This window comes from Cydia splendana, chromosome 3 (genome assembly GCF_910591565.1).
Source record: "Cydia splendana chromosome 3, ilCydSple1.2, whole genome shotgun sequence".
Classification (NCBI taxonomy): domain Eukaryota; kingdom Metazoa; phylum Arthropoda; class Insecta; order Lepidoptera; family Tortricidae; genus Cydia; species Cydia splendana.
Genome location: NC_085962.1, coordinates 8,358,907 through 8,380,185, shown reverse-complemented (window position 1 = coordinate 8,380,185; position 21,279 = coordinate 8,358,907). Strand labels below are relative to the sequence as shown.

Below are 21,279 nucleotides of genomic sequence, written 5' to 3'. Positions count from 1 at the left end.
TGTATTCCCATTTGTCCCCGATTCACGTGACCTACACCATACATGAGGCGGGCACAAATGTGCATGTTGTATATGAGTTTTGGTGTTCCCATTTGTCCCCGATATTGGTGTTCCCATTTGTCCCCGAGGCGGAGACAAATGGGTACGATTTATATGCAGCACCTATTCCATCAGTTCCCGACGTAGACTAATGGGAATACATCCGAAAATTGTGTTCCCAATTATCCCCACCCCAATAAGGTGGGGAAAAATGGAAAATATTTTTATGCAGGGTCTTCACATATGTTCCCCGCGGAGACAAATGGGAATTCACCCATTATTGGTAATGATGGGTGCATTATTGGTGTGTTCCCATTTGTCCCCGATTTACGTGACCTACGAGTGAGGCGGGGACAAATGGGAATGTTTTATATGAGTTTTGGTGTTCCCATTTGTCCCCGATATTGGTGTTCCCATTTGGTGCCGATACAAAAGATTTATATGCAGCGTCTTTTCCCAAATGTCTCTCGCGGCGTGGACAAATAGGAATTCTTCCGAAAATGGTGTGTTTCCATTTGTCCCCACACCAATAAGGAGGGTACAGATGGGAAATATTTATATGCAAATCCTATCACTTCTGTACCCGGCGGGGACAAATGGGAATACATCCGAAAATGGTGTGTTCCCTTTTGTCCTTACAAAAATAAGGTGGGAACAAATGGGAAATATTTATATGCGGCTTCTTTTCCTATATGTTCCCCGCGGGGACAAATGGGCATACACCCATTATTGGTTATAATGGGTGCATTATTGATGTAATCCCATTTGTCCCCTATCCACGTGACCTACGCCATACATGAGGGACAAATGGAAATGTTTTATATGCAGCGCCTATTCCCATCGGGGAACAATAAGAATACACCCGTTAATGGTGTGTTCCTATTTGTTCCTGCTTCAATGAAGTGGGGACAAATGGGAAAGATTGTTTGTCTTTTCCCACATGTTCCCGAAGGGGACAAACGGGAATACCCCCATTATTGGTGTATTTCCAGTTGTTCTCGCCCCACGTGACCGCCAATACATGAGGCGTATTCCCAGTTTCCACACCTCAAATCAACCAACCAGATAAACCGATAGAAAACATTTTCTTTTTACTATTGGGATATAAAACAGCTAAATAGTTATTTTGTAAGCTAACTATTCGACAATATTATTCGCAAATAATTTATTCATGGGTTATTTTATTCGCCGAATAAATTATTCGCGAATGAATTGAACACGAATGATCATTCGAAAAAATTATTCGTCATTCGCGAATGATTTGGTAATTCTCATTCGTAATTCGTCATTCAAATGAATTTTGCCAATCTCTGACTGAAACTACCACGAACGGAATATGTTATATTTTCCTTTAACAAAATCGCATTTTGCTCACTGTTAGCAAAGTACCCTTGTTCGAGCTGCTGAGGTGAAAAATAAATTAAATTGGTACAACACATATCAATCACATTGAACATCCATATATACATTACTACAATCTCCGCTACACGCCAAGGACGGGTTAGGCCCGCGTGTATTTAAGGTCCGTTTCGCCGTGTACACGGGTACACGGGTACCCGGATACACGGATCTTAATTACACGTGTGCACGACTACACGTGTAGAACGGGTCAGAAAACCGTGTACGTGTAGTTCGGAAACGGGTACCGAACACGTGTACACGAAACCCGGACACGACCGCGAGCCCTAGTTTTAAGCACAGGGAATACAGGGAATTGTCCGCTACCGATGATGATGGTGTACTAGTTGCGACATAAAAGTAAGAGCGAAGCGAGGCCGCTTAGAGTTAGATCAAGAAAAAGCGATTTTCATTGTATGTTACGATTGTTACGCAGTGCAAGTGTTACGCCATAATTTCATAGAAGTTTGACGTTTAAAATAACACTTGCGCTGCGTATGCTATCAAAATCTCTGCAGACTATTCTTGGTCTAACTCTAGTAACACTACGAAGTCTTGTAAGTAATAGCTAAGTAATTAAGTTAAGTATAGTGACATATCCGATCCATATCGTATGTTTAGCAAATTGTTGACGTATCTTAATGTTCGAATCAGGCCGATAGAGATCGTGACCCGAAGTAATTATATACATATAAGTATAGAGAGAGACTAACACAAATAAGGCTCGATTTATGCACCGTATTTTTATCGTTACAGGGTGCTTGTAACGCTGCTTAACTACTACAGAACCCTTCATTAAATTGCCGTGGTCTATCTTAGTCAATTGCTTACTGACACGCATACAACCGCTTAAAATAACAGTTCCGTTTCTAATTCAGAAAGTTGCTATGGTTAAAAAGTTAAATTGATCCTTTCAGTTTGTTCAACAGTCATCACCAAAATGCATGTTGTAAATGTAATAAGAAACTAAATAGAAGTGTATAGGACCTTTGAGGTTGTCGTGCGTACCTACGGTACTCCGCAAGTGCCTCAACTAGTGATGTGCCACTGGAGAACCTTTCGCGGAAACATTCCCGATGACTAAATTACCGGGAAACTTAAATTGTACCTTATATGTACTTACCTAAAACATTTGAAGAGTTATTATCATAGTACTATTACTTATTCTGTGATACGATTGACCATATGTACTTTCAGTATCTTCACAATCTTACGCCATCACATATATTGGAAAAATTTCCGGTAACTTTGAAAATTTTCTTATAACTAGCGAGCTATATTATAAGTTGTCATTGTAAAACATCCCGATGCTTCTGTTTTCTAAGTAAAACCTTTACAATAATAGTTATTTGTTTTACAGAGGGGCAAAGTTGTTGTTTAACCGCTCGTGCTAATATTGATACCCGAGCAAGCGAAAGATTCCAAAATTGAACCACGAGCGTAGCGAGTGGTTCTAAAAATGGAATCTTGAGCGCTGCGAGGGTTAAACAAAATTTACCCCCGAGTGAAAAACAAAATTTTTCACCACACCAACCCGAAGCAAATATTAAATGTAAAATATCAAACAAAATCAAACCAAATCAAATCCAAATGAATGTTATTAAATATTTATCATCCAAAATCATCATTTAAAAGCCAATTCTACCAGCAAACATAAAAAACAACTCAAAATTTGCATTTGATTACTTTGCCTCACATGTGAATAAAATGCATCTTTGCTATCAGTTTTTGAATTGCAAAGTAAGCCTTTCCGAGCTGGTGTGGTGAAAAATACATTAACACACGTTACTGGAAAATGACCCTTCTTGGAAAGTTACCGGTAACGACACGTCACGAAACACCGCGGGTGTTCGATCTCTCTGGCCGCGACGAGGGTGGCAGTTGCTGAAATTGCTTTGACCCTAAGAAATGAGATAAGCTTGAAAGTCAATAACGGTCCCGACACAAATAAAATGAAATGAATGATATAGTACCAAAACGCAACGACATTTGGTATACCTTACTACAGAGTAAGAGTAGGTAGTATAAAATAAAGAGTAAGTCATCTGTATAATCTGTAACTTGTAGAATCTGTGTTCTAAATTAGATTTTACCGTTTACAAATCTTAATTGATTGCGAACAACAAAGTTTTAGACTAATCTATTTATTTGCTGAAGCGTGATTGAATTATAAACCAGCCACCGGAAAGGACTTAATGTTCTTAAGGCAGAGTTGATGATTTACGCAAAGACAAAATTATTAAGCGTAGGTTTAATAGCTTCATCCTTAAAAGTAGTTCTGTTTTTACTTGAGAGGATAACTAGATTTACTGAGAATTCTAGTTATTAATAGGTAAAAAAAACGGCCAAGTGCGAGTCGGACTCACACAAAGAGGAACTTTTATAGGACCTCGTTTTGGGGTTCCGTACCCAAAGGGTAAAAACGGGACCCTATTACTAAGACTCCGCTGTCCGTCTGTCTGTCTGTCTGTCTGTCAGTCTGTCTGTCTGTCCGTCTGTCTATCCGTCTGTCCGTCTGTCCGTCTGTCCGTCTGTCTGTTACCAGGCTATATCTCATGAACCGTGATAGCTAGGCAGTTGAAATTTTCACAGATGATGTATTTCGGTTGCCGCTATAACAACAACTACTAAAAACAAAATATAATAAACATTTAAATCTGGCTTCCATAAAACAGACGTGATTTTTTTGCCGTTTTTTGCGTAAGCCTTTTATAGTATTAATGAATTTTATGGACATTGATTATATAAATATTTTAAGAATTTATTTTGTGGGTATTAATATTGTGTAATATTTTTTCTTTAAATTAATTGACGTGTGTGTTGTTTTAGGTTTAATTAGTTTTAGATGTGTGTGTGTGTGTGTTTTTATTCTTTGTATTTTATTGACATGTACGTTTACACCGTATTAAACGAATTGAATTTGAATTTGAATGGTACGGTACCCTTTGTGCGCGAGTCCAACTCGCACGTGGCCTGTTTTTTTTTATGTAATACGAGTTTACAGAAAAACCAGAATTTAAAAATCCTATAGGGTTAAGAGCCAGGGTATCTATTTCCGTGTTGACCTAAAGTACACAAAATTTGGTAAAAAGCAATATTTTTGAGATGGAAAATTCCGAAACCAAAAAATTCGTCAATAAGGAGTACTTAAGTCTAATGTGTAATCTGTAAGGTGCAGAATCTGTGTTCTAACTTCTTAGTCTAAATTAGATTTTACCGCTTTCAAATTTAATTTATTGCGAACCACAAAGTTTTAGAGTCTAATCTATTCATTTGCTGAAGCGTGATTGAATTATAAACCAGGCAACGGAAAGGACTTAATGTTCTTAAGGCCGGGTTGATGATTTACGCAAAAACAAAATTATTAAGCGTAGCTTTATCCCTAAAAGTTGTTCTGGTTTTACTTGAGTTGATAACTAGATTTACTGAAAATTATAGTTATTAATAAGTAAAAAAAAACGGCCAAGTGCGAATCGGACTCACACAAAGAAGAAGTCTCATCACAGGCCTTTCCGTCTATTGCAGACGATTTATGCATTGCTTTAGACAACGGGTTTGGTGACTGTGGACTGTGGAGGCTAGGACCTCTTTTTACGAGCTTTTATTTAGTTTCACCTGTCCCTTTGTATGTCGGTCTGTAATCAAATCTTGCAAGTTAAATTTGATCCACTTCCCGGTTTCCGATTGAGCTGAAATTTTGCATGCATTTATAAATCGGATGACAATGGAATATTATCGTACCATCGAGCTGATCGGATGATGGAGACAGGAGGTGGCCATAGGAACTCTGTGATGAAACAACGCAACCTAATTGTGTTACGGGTTTTTAGAATTGTCTCGGTGAGTATTAATTGTCTGTCGTAAGAAAAGTACAGTCAGCGATAAAAGCTTGTACCAAAGATGAAATTTTTGCCAAAACTTATTATGTGATACGTGTTTACAGAAAAACCAGAATTAAAAAATCCTATAGGGTCAGGGATCAGGGTACCTATATTTCCGCACGAACACAAAATTTGGTAAGAAGCAATCTTTTAGCATAAGTAAAAGAAAAGTCCGAAAGCTAGAAAATCGTCAAATTCTTCGGTGACAAACTTGTATTTGCTGGTGGCATGTGTATGTTATACTCGTATTGACAATGTCAACGTTAAGTTTGTACCTCAATCCTGTTTATCTTTTCGGTACTCGGACACTTATTAACTTATTAGGTATAAGTACTTGATAACTTCAGTAGCGTTACCTAGAAGTACATATCTGGAATCCTCGGTACGCGAGTTTGAGTTTTTGACATTGGAAATGTCTTTTCGTTCGCTCCAGTATAGGGTCTGATTTCACGAAAAAGTGCGATCCCCTTATATCTCGGAAAGTTGTGAAGATATGATATTAAAAAATAGGCTCAAAAGACGCATAATCACGAGAGCTGTAAGGTGCAAAAATAATTATTCGAGAAAGTCAAAAACAAAAAAGTTATGGTCGAAATAGTGAAAATAAAATTAATTTTTTTCCGAATTTTTGATTTTGGTGCTCGATAATTTGGAAACGAAGAATGATATCAAAAATTTGAGAAAAACGGCTCTGGACAATTTAGTCAGCTACAATTTGAGCCTAAAACAAAGACGATCGGGTTAAGGGTTTGCCCTGTAGCCTAACCTTAAAATTGTCAAAAAGTCAGAACGACATTTTTCACATGACATTTATGACTTTATGTTTCGCAGAGTTCGTTATCGGTGTTTGTTGTGAATTATCGATAGGGAGAGGGAGAGGGAGAGGGAGAGGGAGAGGGAGAGGGAGAGGGAGAGGGAGAGGGAGAGGGAGAGGGAGAGGGAGAGGGAGAGGGAGAGGGAGAGGGAGAGGGAGAGGGAGAGGGAGAGGGAGAGGGAGAGGGAGAGGGAGAGGGAGAGGGAGAGGGAGAGGGAGAGGGAGAGGGAGAGGGAGAGGGAGAGGGAGAGGGAGAGGGAGAGGGAGAGGGAGAGGGAGAGGGAGAGGTAACTTTATTCGTGAGCACAAAACAAAATAAAAACTTATACAGAGAAACATAAAAAAGAAAAAGTGCCACGAAATGGTCTCACCTCAGCATGTTGCTGGCGGCTGCTAGCAGATAGCTGGTGCTGAACCCTGGCAGTACCTAGTGGAGCTCTGGTTTTACAACATACGCACACGCTGTTTTGGTCATCGGACTCGTCTCGATGAGCACTTAGGAGAGTAGTACCCAAGATAGAGCTGATGCTGAACCCTGGCTGTACCTAAAGGAACTCAGGTTTGTTGCAACATAGGCACACGCTGTTTTGGTCATCCGACTCGTCTTGATGAGCACTTAGGATAGTAGTACCCAAGATAGAGCTGATGCTGAACCCTGGTTGTACCTAGCGGAACTCAGGTTTGGTGCAACATAGGCACGCGCTGTTTTGAACACCCGATTCGTCATGATGATCACATGGTAGAGCATTACCCAAGATAGCTGATGCTGAACCCTGGTAGTACCTATTGGAACTCAGGTTTGGTGCAACATAGACAAACGCTGTTATGGTCATCTCTCGTCGCGTCAAACTGCTGTCAAGAAAATTTCATATCTTGCAGCAAATGGGCCGCTGCCGATCAAGACCCGAGTGACGATAACGGCGATGTGGCTACCACTTCTCGAGTTGACTACGGATTTGCCGTGTAATAATTTTCTTGTACTTTGAACATTAATATATCCTGCTTATTAATCGAAAAATGAAATATGTACCTATACTTATGCGCCACGGCGACAATTATTCAAACTTCGATACGCGTGTGGAAATTTTGCAATTTTTTTGTTCACATGCGTTATGTCCAGGATACTTGTGTTAGTCTAAGAATAAAATAATTATCATTCAACGTTGTAGTTTTATTTTGTAACTTTTCCCTTATCCAGACTTTCTCGTCGCTCAGCGACAATATTTTTTCGAATTCCGTAGATTCATTTCCAATGTGCTCGATAGTCGTGTGAGGCACGAAATCTGTGAATTTTTTGCTATCTTAGAACTACAGTGTTATTATTTCAAAACAGACATTGTTACAAAAACAGTTAAAAGAGTTAGATTGGTAGCTATGTATTTACAAAGACTGAATGTATTTACTAAATTCTGGGAAATATTATTAACAAGAATGTTCGTGATTTTATATTTATAAGCCTATTTAACTTAGGTACTAAAAACAAGTTTAGCTAAAACTAAAATAAAATAATTATGACTAAATATAAACTACCTAAATAAAATAATAAAATAAAATAAAGTTAGATTTCAATTTAACTTTATGTTCTGAATTTAACAAGATAAAGTTTGCTGTCGACATTTGAACCATGGAGTCTCATAGTTAAGTTTTAGCACAGCTGACGTCAACAGTTAAAGTCCTTAATTGACAGTTGGAATGAAAACTACTAAAGTGTCATTCTATGGAACTTGCTAACTATGTAAACAAAAGACGTAACTTTGTTTTGTCAGTTTCTCCTTGAATTTTCACACCACCTCACTCCATTGAAACCATACACTATACACTATTGAAACGGTCGTTACCGTAAAATACAAAAATATATAACTGTATCTTGGATATTTCATTAAAATTTAAAATGGTTTCATAAGTTAATTAGGTTATTAGGACCTGATGGGATGACGTTTTTGTTTCTTTTAAATTCTACAATTGTCTATGATAGGTACCGTAGAGTTTCGTATCTTCGCCTGGATTTTGACACTTTTCCCAAAAAATCTCTCAAATTTGAAAGCATTTTAATCCGTTAAGACGAAAAAATGTTTTTTAGTACTCCCAACTATCAGTATACACCACTAAAACTTAGAATTTCATTGGTTAAGTTGGTAATAAATGGCCCCAAAGGCAATAGGCGATGTTTGGGTATTTTTCCCAATCTTCGCCTATGGTATGCCTTGCCGCTAATACTTACTTTTCTGTGACTTACACATGTTAAGTCGTATCTCCTTGGAATGTGCTAATATACTATGAACCTTAATTACACCAGACTAGGCATATTTTAAAAAAACGGTGTAGTAGGCGAAGTTTGGTAACAGTCTGAAGTTATTGTTTTCATACATTTTCTATAATGAAGCTAGGGCTGCCAAAAATTAACCAACATGCCAAATAAAAGGGAGTAATGGATTATAAGTTAAAAAAAATAATTATTTTTAACAAAATTGTATAATTGTTGCAGAATTGTTGTTATTATCGTAATTGACAGCAAATCAACCTATTTACACAAAGTGAGATATAAAAATACCTATTTGGTACCTACTCAACATCGGTAAGAGTAGAAATAAACATTTACATATAGCGTAAACTAAAATAACCAAACATAAGATAATATTTAAATTTGGAAACAAGTAATGTCATCCACCAATGAATGTGGTACAAAAAAATTGTCAACCCTAGGGGTAGGCGAAATTTGGCAACAAGATGGACGCAAAGTACCCTCACCAATGTTTTATCCAATTGTGACTTGTAAACGTATGTAATAATAATGTAATAATCCTTTATTTCAGACAGTAGATTGCATTATTTTCTACAGTTCTTGCGTTTTTTTTTCTGTCTGTGTGCCATTTATTGGCAAAAGGCCTCCTCCAACCTTCTCCATTCCTCTCTATCCTTGGCAACTCTCGTCCATGTGGTTCCTGCTGTGGCTTTGATGTCGTCCACCCATCTTCTAAATGGTCTACCTCTTTTCCTTTTCTTATGGCCTGTGAACCAGTTCATTATCGATTTCGACCATTTTTCTTTGCCTCTGATTGTATGTCCTGACCATTTCCATTTTAACTTTTTTATTGTTTTTGTGACATCTTTTGTTTTGGTGATCTTCTTTATGGATTTTATTCTTATTTTATCCGATAGTCTTCGTGTAAACGTATGCTAGCCATTAAATAATAGTTTCATATGAAAAAGAAATAGTTATAGGATATAATCATGTAAAATTTTTATCATTACCGGGTCCAAATCACCGTTTAAAACTGAAGTTAAAACACTGGTTCAAAAAAACGTGTGGTCGGTGTCACGGAAAAACCTCACTAAAGGTCAACTGTGTGAAGTTAGCCGCAGATTGTTCGAAGAATGTTGACACCCGTAAAAAATACTTTGTATTTAGCAGTTTTATGTAAGGCTTACATTAGAAACATTTTGTTAATGGCAACTTATGTCAAACTAGGCGAAAATAGGTAGCGCAGGCAAAGATACGAAACTCTACGGTAGTGTTGTGACTAAAGTTGGTGATATAAAGCCGCTACAGACTACCCAACTCACGCTCTGTACCTGCCAACGCGGTTGTATACACCGTGTGTTTTATAATAAATACTGGTGATACATCATCTCCAAGTACCGATTTTTCTTCTGATCGTGATTAAACAAATGAAAAATAAATGCCTACTTGTTTTTTTACTTTCGGTATTTTATTATTCGATATGGTTTGACATAAGTAAAGGAGTAAGTAAGACTCTTGCCCATCACTAGTAAATTCATCATTCAGAGACATTTTCAATATGGCGGTTTGTTTACATAGTTACATATTAGCACAACTTTATATCGGTCGAGCGCAGAATATTGCATCAATTTCGCCAACTAAATAAACTTCAAAGGTGCAATCAAGTGCATCAAATTGCATTTGCAGTTGAAAGCTGGTGTTAGTTTATACACTTATACTGAACTATTTGTGTGTGCGTGCCTAATTTGTTCATAAATTTCATAATTATTTTATCAAGTTTTATTTAACCTAATATAATAACTAGGGACCCCAACAAATTGATTTATAAATGCAATGTTGTGTGGTCTATGGTCGTCGGACTATGTATGAATTAGAAAGTAACATTGTCTGTCAGGTAAAGTTACTATACTGGGTCAAGCAGATCTTGTCAGTAGAAAAAGGCGGCAAATTTGAAAAATGTAGGCGCGAAAGGACATCCCATAGAAAATTTGAATATCGCGCCTTTTTCTACTGACAAGATTTGCTTGACCATCTATAACATCTAATTTGGCCATTTCTCCAAGTAAATTACTAAAGATTAAAGGCCATTTAATATTTCCTTTTCCATGCATACATAGTCCGACCACCATAGACAACACAACATTACAATAAAATATATAAATGACCCTCCCCACGGGGTAATTGTGATCCAACAGTTTTTATATATGAAAACTATATCACAACCTACTATACATACATAATATGTCCTGTGTACTTATAAACAAGAAAAAGGGAAGTATCTTCGAAGCACGCTTTTTCTAAAGATATGAAAATCATATTTGTGAATATTATAAATCAAAAATTAATTAAGCTACACTTTCATGATTTTTCAAACTTTTTGAAATAACGGTTCAAAAATTAGAGGACGGGACTAAATTATTGACTTAAAAATACCTATGATTGAAGCGAATAAGTAATCATTCTCACTTTCTAGTTTTTTTTTATCACCTTGTGGACGTGATTGATATACATATAATATATGTATCCATGCGTATATCAGCTAACTATCGCTACGCTAAGCCGCGGATAGACTGACAGACGGGCATGCCGAAACTATAAGGGTACCTAGTTGACTACGGGAGCCTTTCTCATTCAATATATCCAAGTTTAAGTACCTGGGTCAAACAGATCACTGTGTTATGTCTTTCCTGTAGACATACACAAGAGTTAAGGGCTATAAACGTTAATTTTCTTATTTAACCCTTATCCACGTGAAAAGGTCCTCCTTTTATTTAAAGAACTATGATAAAATCATTACTTACATGCCCACAAGCTGTTAACTATTGCCCACAGGAGAGAAAAATGTACTGTTCGCGCGAACACACTAGTTTTCTCTCCTGTGGGCTATTGTTAACAGCTTGTGGGCATGTAAGTAATGATTTTATCATAGTTCTTTAAATAAAAGGAGGACCTTTTCACGTGGATAAGGGTTAAATAAGAAAATTAACGTTTATAGCCCTTAACTCTCGTGTATGTCTACAGGAAAGACATAACACAGTGATCTGTTTGACCCACCTACACGTATTTAAGTAGATAGATGCACAAATTCATCTCATGAATGTATGTTACTTCTAGCTTACTGAGCACCTGAACAGCAAGGGTGAGCATTTGTCAGATCGATACCACCAAAGTAGACTGCTGAATAATAGATGGTGTAGGTACCTACGAAAGGCTAACCTGTTTCCACTCCACCTTGTCAATGACCTCGGAGCCTGGTGCGCAGTTCTCCGTGACCGGTGGCCGCAGCAGTGACACGTACTGCAATAAAACGGACATATTAGCCTTCCCAACATACCCTCGTACCGTCGACGTCATAGATATGTTTACAATTTTCGCCTTATTACCAAAGGCGTAAGGTGCAAAAGTACCTCTCCGGAATTTCAGAGGATAATTTACTTTGCTGGATAGTAATAAAATTGGGTCATCCAAAGCCGCTTAAAGCAATTTCACGTCAATACGAGTATCGACGTTTAATTGCTTTGAGCCGGAAAGGAAGAGATCTTTGTTTGAAAACAAAATAAACTATAAACGTCGCTTGTTTCGTATCCGATGATGTGACTTGAAAGTTGGTAACTTTGAACCGTTCAGAAATTTCTATTGTAGGTATCAAGACACGGTTTAGGGCGGTTACAGACTAGCGTTTTTTTCTACGCATGAATTACGGTCATTTCGGCGGTACGCGCTTACAAGCGCGCTATATTTCGCTACATTTGGTCTATACGCGCCTATAAACCCACTTTCAAAAACGAGCTTATTAGACACGTATAAATAAAACGCTAGTCTGTAACCGCCCTTAACCTTTATAAATGTAGATATACAGGGCGATTCAGGAGGCGTGAGCAGGACTAACGATGCGCATTTCGTAAATTATAAGCAACTGTTTCGTATCAGTATTAGTGAGGTTAACGTTAATTTTCTAGTCGTGTTGAGAAAAAAAAGTTAATAATTTATTTTACGACATGCATGGTCACCCTACAATTAGAATACTAAACTACCGATATTCTGTATCAAATTGAATGTCATCACTGTCATTACGGTCTGGTTACTTTTGAAAACTCGTATCTCACTCAAGTTTGACAGTTTATTTTCTTCATACTCAAAATGCTGTCATTACGGTTAAAGAGGTTTTATGTTTATTAATTAGGTCTTGTAGGGTGACCATGATTGTAGAGAATTAAATTTGCCCTCACCAAAAAGTAAAAAAATAGGAAAAAGTGTGGTTGTTTCACCTAAATACGACGGTGATCGATCAATTATCAGTTACTGAGTATGCAGGATTAGTCCTGCTCACGTCTCATGAATCACCCTGTATAACATTGAACCCCCTCTTAGTCAGAATCTATTATATATAATCTATTTTAACTATGTCAAATCGTCCGGTGACAAGCAAAACTCACTTATTACTAAAAAATAATTAAACAAAAATCAACCTTATTTGATTACTAATATGGTTCATTATGGCTATGACCTTGCGGTGGTAATTAGTGAGTTTTGCTTGTCACCTGACGAAATGAAGAACCAAATACTATGTGAAATGATGAAGACTCCTTTCAAAAGCAACAAGACCTGTCTAGTTATTTTGCTATGCTATCCTGGGGTTCTGGCAGTTGTAGTAATAACTATAATAATAAGGATAAAAAAAAAAAAAAAAAAAAAAAAAACGCTCTGACAATGACAGACGTCTCGTAAATTTTATTTGCTATAATTATATTTTTATACGTTTTTATTGTTAAAACTATTGTGTATTTTGCCATCAAATGAGCCTTTGACCTGGCTAAATATGTGGAAATATAAAATATCAACTATAAAATACGTGTGACTCAAATTCCATACACACGCCACGGACATGACATTTGTTTGACAAAACGGTCAACGCAATATTACGGCAAAACAGTAAATAACGTACGCAAAGAATGATTACGAGGAGTCAAAGACGTGCAGCGGAGTCGACCAACAACGCACGACCACCACCCCCGCCCGCTCCGTCCAGTTCCGCGTCCACAACGTCGTCAGGCGACGAGTTCGCAACGGCGCCTGACACAGACGGGTCCAGTGACGAGAGCGGGCCGCCGCCGCCGCCGCCACGACCACCTGCGCGACGAGGGCGGCCACCGCTGCCGGCACGCTTGGGGCCTGCGGGACATCCTGCCCCGCCCACGGCTCCCGCTACCGGTGGTATAGTGCGACGCATGAGATGGACTCGAAACATGAACGAGAATGTCATGCGCGCCTATTATGGGGCTACAGAGGGGGGAACACAGCTATCAGCCTATCGTTCGAGAATACTGCCTCTGTTTCAGGCTCTTGAACCTACCATCACCGTGTCGGAGCAGCGATTATCGGATCAGGTGCGCGTCATTCAGCGGCTAAAGCGCTTGGATGACGCGACACTTGATCGGCTTCGCCAGGAGGCTCTCTCTGCTCGCGCGGACTCCACCTCGGTGCGAGATCTGCCCGCCACGTCGCCGGATCCGGTGCCCGCACCCGACCTGGCACCGGGGGCGCCACGGGTTGATTTCTGTACCGACGAGGGGGACTTCGCGAGTCAGAATGTGAGTACAACTGCTAATGAGCAACTGAGGAGGACTTTGGAAGAGGCGATTACGCAGTATCGCGCCACAACCAACTCTAGGCCCCGATTACCACGTCTGCCTATGAATAGACGCAATCTAGCGCTAATGGGAGCCCTAAACGCTTTACTAGAACCACATTTGCGGACTAGTAAAGATTTAGATGATACGCACTCGATCATGTACTGCGGAGCCATCGCGGCGTGCCGTGTTGCTCGCGTCAAGTTCCCGGACGCTGAACGTGCACTTAGGACCGTCGGAGGTGTCCCTGCATGGCAAGCGCGGATCGAGCGACGTATCAGCTCGTTTAGGACTCTCATCGCAAAGCTGATCTGCTTCAGGGGGGGAAACAATCGCCCCCGAGTAATGCGCTTTGTGAACCAGGCGTTCGCGGGGACGGATATTAGGCCCCGCGACTACATGGCCAATGTCACAGAGCGCATCGACTTTCTAAAGCAGAAAGTCTATGCATGGGCAAACCGTATTCGCCGCTACAGAGAGCGAGTGGATCGATTTCAGCAGAATCGCCTTTTTCAAGGTGACCAAAGGAAGGTGTACCGAAAGTGGGAGGAAACCAACCTTCGTACGCCCGACACGCAGCCGCCGGATGTTACTGCCATGACCGACTTCTGGCGTAGCATCTGGTCGGTGCCTGTCGGACACACCGAGGGGGGTTGGATGAGTGTTGTCGAGCGTGAGTGCGAGTCCATCGAACCTATGGGGGCAGTCACCATCAGCCCCGATGACGTCAGTTGTGCCATCCGCACGGCCCAGAACTGGAAAAGTCCTGGGCCGGATGGATTGCACAACTTCTGGCTAAAGTGGTTCCGATGCTCGCACTCCTGCTTGGCAGCACAATTTCAACAAGCCCTCGAGCTTGGTTCTCTCCCACCTTCCTTAACAACTGGTGTCACCTTCCTGCTCTATAAGTCCGGTAGTACCACGGAAGCGAAGAACTACAGACCCATCACATGCTTGCCTACACTCTACAAGCTCCTTACATCCATTTTGAGAGCAAAAATCAACGCGCACATTGTCGCAAACAATATTCTGGCTTCCGCTCAAAATGGATGTAGGGTTGGGTCCCGTGGTACTAAAGAGCTCCTCCTCATAGACATGACCATCTGCCAACAAATCCGGCGGAACAAGGGTGCCCTCTCGGCCGCTTGGATTGACTACAAGAAGGCCTATGATTCGGTGCCTCATTCATGGTTGGGGAGGGTCTTAGAGCTGTATAAAGTTGATGCAGCTTTGAGAGCCTTCCTAAGCGCGTGTATGAGACAGTGGACCACAGTCCTTCGTCAACCAGGAGGCCGGGATGACCGCCCTGGCCCGCAGGATTTTATAAGGATTGAGCGAGGAATCTTTCAGGGCGACAGTCTGAGTCCCCTGTGGTTCTGCCTAGCTTTGAATCCCCTCAGCACCCTGCTGAAGGATTTGGGACTAGGTTGTCGGCTTCGGAGAGAGGGTGAAGTCATTTCTCACCTTCTGTACATGGATGACCTCAAATTATTTGCACCAAATAGCCAAGACTTGTTGGAGCTACTGAAAACCACCGAAGTCTTCAGTAGTGCCATCCACATGGAGTTTGGTGTCGATAAATGTGCGGTTATGCATGTACAGCGGGGGAGGGTTGTAAATTCAACAAATTTACAACTTTCTGAGACAATGTCTTTCAGATCTATCTCTGAATCAGAAACCTATAAATACCTTGGTATGTCACAGTCGTTGGGTATTGAGGACGAGGGTATTAGACGGTCGGTGAAGGAGCGCTTTTTCAGTCGGCTCACAAAAGTCCTTAACAGTCTTTTGTCAGGAGGCAACAAAGTGCGCGCCTTCAACGCCTGGGTAATGCCCCTACTCACATACTCCTTTGGCATACTAAGGTGGACTCAGACCGAGCTGGACGCCCTGGATCGGAGGGTCCGATCACTGCTCACCGCACATCGCATGCTACACCCACGCTCGTCAGTTATGAGATTGTACATCCCACGGAAGTGTGGAGGCCGAGGCTTCCTAAACGCCAAGGATCTCCACAACCACGAGGTGTACAATCTCAGGAACTATTTCCTTAACAACGAGTGTGGGATGCATCGTGATGTGGTGGCAGTAGATAGGAACCTCACGCCGCTTTCCTTGGCAAACGAGAACTGGCGCAAACCTGTGGTACTAAGTACTGCGGATCGCAAGGCGGCATGGGAGAGTAAGGTGCTACACGGGCGGTTCTACAAGGCCCTCACGGGACCCGATGTGGACCTGCTCGCGTCGGTGAACTGGTTACGATTCGGGGACCTCTTCGGAGAAACCGAAGGTTTTGCCTGTGCAATTGCGGACGAAGTGATGATGACGAACAACTATCGGAAATATATCTGAAGGACGGTACGGTCGACATCTGTCGGGCATGCCGCCGTCCCGGAGAGTCACTCAGGCATATCATTTCCGGTTGCTCTCATCTTGCTAACGGCGAGTACTTGCACAGACATAATCTCGTAGCCAGGATTATTCACCAGCAACTTGCTCTTCTATATGACCTTGTGGACCGCGAAGTACCGTACTACAAGTACTTACCTGCGCCTGTTCTCGAGAATGGTCGTGCCACGCTCTATTGGGATCGATCTATCATCACTGACAGGACTATTGTAGCCAATAAGCCTGATATTGTGATAATAGATCGATCGCAACGTCGGGCCGTGCTCGTTGACATCACCATCCCCCATGATGAGAATCTCGTGAAGGCCGAGAAGGACAAGTCCAGTAAGTACCTAGACTTGGCTCACGAGATAACCGCCATGTGGGATGTTGATTCGACGATCATTGTCCCGATAGTCGTTTCAGTAAACGGTCTAATAGCGAAGAGTCTCGACCAACACCTTAAGAGACTCTCGCTAGGTGGTTGGATCAAGGGTCAGATGCAGAAGGCGGTGATCTTGGACACGGCGCGGATAGTCCGCCGGTTCCTCTCTCTGCAGCCCTGACCACCGGTAGCTTGGGCCTTGCCCCGCTGCTGGCGGCACCCTAGGTTAGGTTTTTTATAATGTGTTTATATTAATTTTTATTGTTTTGTAAGTGTTTTTATATTTTACTTTTATATTCATATTATAAAATAACCTAACTTAAGATGAGAAATAAATAATAAGGATAGTACTTATAGCAAACTAACTGTCTAATTTCGTTGCTCTTAAAACCGTTATGTATATTCCTAGACTAGCTCTCCGTCTATTAAGAGGTTGCAAAAATATACTGACACGTGGTCCCAGTGTGGGTCTGGTGATATAGATCTAACCTTGCCGTGTTCTGTGCGAGACTGAGCCCTATGCTTGTACGTGACAAGAAATCATCCATCATATTTACCTCTTCATACACGACGCCAGTTACCGAGACTATCTAGTAAAGCCTTAGTAAAGCCTATCCAAAATTGGCATCGTCGAAATACAATCAAAGGTATAACCCAAGTAACACAAAAGTAGCTGAATATTGTTTGAATAATAGAGCATTCCGTACTGTATGCTGAATAAGGTAGCTGTATAACGTCTGTATAAGCGCTTATACAGACGTTATACAGAAGGTTTGGGCGCAAAGTGGGCTAGCCCACGCCGCTTATTACTGAATAACAGTAATGTAATAGCTGTATAAGTGTGTGCCCACACATTGAATCGCTGAACAACACTTGTATAGAGGCTGTCAAAAGCTTCTATACCGCTTTTAAACCAAAGTTATCCAGCTTTGTATAGAATGACTCAGTTAGTCACACGTTATGCAGCTTTTGGTTCAAAAGTGCATTGTTACAGAAAATATATTCAGCTATTTGTGTATGATTTGTCTTCCATTTTAATTTGTGAACTCGTGTCAAAGTGTAGTGTCTGAAGTGAATACAAAATAAGGAGGACATTACCCATATATTGATTTGATGTTTACATAACATCAATTTCATTGCGCATGCGACTTTACTGTTAATATATATATACATTTTATTTAAAATTTTAAAGCGCCGCGTAAATAATGCACTGTTTAAAAAGTAAATATAGAAAATTTACTACTTCACTTTTAAATTTGTACTTTTTTGCGGTGTTTAGATGTTTTAGTGATGGAAAATGTACTTTAACAAGTTATGCTACGATAAAACTAGTTTTATAAATGAATAAAAATGGGATTTTCAGTTCATTTTCAATTCCTATATAATTGTAGAGGTTAGAATATGAGCAACCGTAATGGCGTCCGACTGTGCTGAATATAAGCTGCTGCCACAGGTATTTTGTGCTAAATTTCTGAATAAGCATTCACATTATTCGCGTTACTAAGCTACATGTTAGATAATAATGGTTTTAGAACAACAAGTTTTGAATAACATCAGTATAATAGTAATTGTTTTCTCAATCTTAAAGCCTATTAGGGTTCTGTACACAAATAGTAAAAACCACATAGATCGTCACTAGTTTGATGAGAAACATTATAGGTATGTAACACGGGCAATATTCAATCCTACTTCCTACTAATATTATAAACGCGATATAATATTTAAGTTATATGATAAATCTGGGGGCACGGCAGACTACACAGTTATTTTTTCCGTTATCAGTTCCGACAAATATGTAGTAGGTAAAGGTATACGCAAAGATGTACAAAGTGAGTACGAAGATGTGTATAGTATGAGTATGGTGTGGTTACGAGTATGGTATGAATATGAATATGGTATAGGTGCGAAGGTGCGGGTATATTAGTAGCGGGTATCACGGGTATGAGTACAATTATAGTTTGGTATGGGCAGTATTGTTTAGGTATGAGTACGAGTATAGTGTGGGATGGGTATGAGTAGACCCACTTGAGACCTAAAAACAGTCTGTTCAAAATCGATTGATCGATTGTGGAGAATCGATTTCGCTATATTTTAATGGGGGTGATTATTTAATTTTTCTCATACCCAGTCCAGTCTACAAGTTTTTAATGCAACAATATCAATAACTAGCATTTGCCACCTTGTTTGCCAACTAGCAACAACCTTAAATGGCCTTAAGCTTACCATTGGTAAACTTTATCTCGTTGCAGTAAGGTATGCAAATGGTCAGTTAACAGTGTTTACGCTGGTAGCTAGCAATTGTTTTACGTCATTAAAACGACAATGCATCTTGTGTAAAATAACCAATCGAAGAGAATTGTTAAGAAAACTAAACCTCGATTTTTTAAATAATGGTTGGATTAAAGAATAAATACGCAAGATGCGTTCAAAATAAAATAAAAACACGCTCAAGCTCAAAGCAAACAGGCTCAAGTAGCACTGTTGACCGTGTATAAACTTACAAAGCTACGGAACCCTCTCCACCGCGCATTTGTTGATACTAAGCAGTAGTTTGAATAGCGCTGCTCATTGCGTTCATTTTGCAGCTTTTAGCAAGAAAAGATAGTATATGTGTACTAAAATCGCTATAACTTAAGTATAAGTGTTGTTTTAGTATTTATTATTCAGACGTTATGTCTATAAAAGCCATAACTAACCCATATATGCAGCTACTGAATAACAAATAATATGTGGATTTCATTACAGCTTCCAGTAATAGCGTCCACCTTTATTCAAAAACTAGCATTAAAACAGAAACTGCAACCGCTTTTACACAGTTGAAAGTCTTCACCGACGCTTCTTTTCAGCATTTAGTAGCCACTATCACATTTTTCTTAATATTGTCTGCTTAATATCTCACGACACAAAATATATACAGCTAATTGCTGCTAATGCTGCTATTATGCAGCTTTTAGTAACCACATATGGTTTAAGCTGAATAATGTCTGACTAACTGTGTAAGAAATAAGTATTATACAGCTTTAATATGCAAAACCGATACTATGCAAAATTTATTCAGCATTTATTGGTATATAGGCCCCACTAGGCCCACATATTTTTTTATTCCGAATTTAGTAATTTCCACCGCTTATACACAAAATTTATGCAATCTTAATTTGAATAAGATGATAATTTTACTCTATTATCCTGCTTGTGTGTTACTTGGGAAGCCACCCCATTGATAACCATATCAATTTGAATAGGCTATAAACACAACACTTTATTGATCATTATAACACGTCCTACTATTACGTCGTTTTTATTGTTTTTTGTATATGTACAGTCGAAGTGGCCAACCGTTCCGTTTACCATAAAAATACCTAAGGGAATGCTCCGGGGGCTTAAAGTGTAATAAGTCACCATAATATGGTGAGAAGCTGCTAAACTACAATACATCTTCGTACGAGAATACAACGGATTTTAAATTTACTCTGCTCTTCTTCTTGACATCCTGAATAAACCTTGGTCTATCGTACCTACTCAGTTCTCTGATAACTAATGTGCTTATGTCATCCCATACCTGCCAAGAGGGAGTTCGTCTCTAAGTGTTTCTCTCCATAATAAATAATAAATACTAGTGGACATCTTACACAGATCAACCTAGCCCCAAACTAAGCAAAGCTTGTACTTTGAGTGCTAGGCGTCAATATGTACATACTTATATTTAGATACATTAATGAATGAACGAATGAAACCGGGATTCGAACCCAGGACCATCGGCTTCACAGGAGCACTACCCACCAGGCCAGATCGGTCGTCAAGAAAAAGAAGAATACGTACTTTATCCCTCTCCAAGCTGCGGATCATGTCCAGGTCAGTGGTGTCGGAAATGCCGCCATGCACCACGAACACGCGGTTGTTGATGATGGTGCCAAGCGGCAGCCAGCGGTACACACCCTCGATCAGCTTCAGTAGGCGCTCAGCGTTGTGCTGCGTATGATATCATCAGTATTACGGCTCGGCCACGACATTACGCGACTGGCGACGGCGGCAGCGACAACCATAGGTGGAAACGAAAGGTCTGATCGCCGTGTCTTGCTCCAACCTATGGTTATCGCTGCCGCCATCAAAAGTCGCTCAATTCCGTGGCTGAGCCGTAAGTTGTGAGAGAAATACTGGGAGCAATGTATGGTGCAGCCTGCACTTTTGTCTAAGGCGACCCAATGGGGTTGGCAGCTGTCAAAGGTTTGCATAAAAGGCGCCATCATAGCCTGCCCCTTTTTCTATGAGATTCGGCTTAAAGGGCTGGCATCCAGGGCATAAAAATTTCATTAAAAAAACAAAAACATGACATAATTCTAGGGATTGACAGGGCAAGCTATGCTGGCGCCATAAATAGTTCGACCTGCCAACCCCATTAGATAGAGCTGCCTTTTTCCTTTCCTGTTTGGAAACAGTATATCGCGTGTCTATGGCGCAAAATCAGCTTATTTCGATCCAAGCGACGTCGTCTATGATAAAAG

General features: G+C 40.2%; 1 protein-coding gene across 4 annotated transcripts in view; it reads right to left on the bottom strand.

Annotated features, from left to right (window-relative positions):
- The window catches only part of LOC134806494 (serine/threonine-protein phosphatase rdgC), a 128,790-nt gene that overhangs the window by 23,806 nt on the left and 83,705 nt on the right, over positions 1-21,279 (bottom strand). For all 4 annotated transcript variants that reach the window (XM_063779769.1, XM_063779767.1, XM_063779768.1 and 1 more), the window contains exons 9-10: positions 20,597-20,746; positions 11,591-11,671 (exon numbers count right to left, since the gene is read on the bottom strand). In XM_063779769.1, the coding sequence (XP_063635839.1) occupies positions 11,591-11,671; positions 20,597-20,746 (231 nt within the window). The remainder of the gene's footprint in view (positions 1-11,590; positions 11,672-20,596; positions 20,747-21,279) is intronic.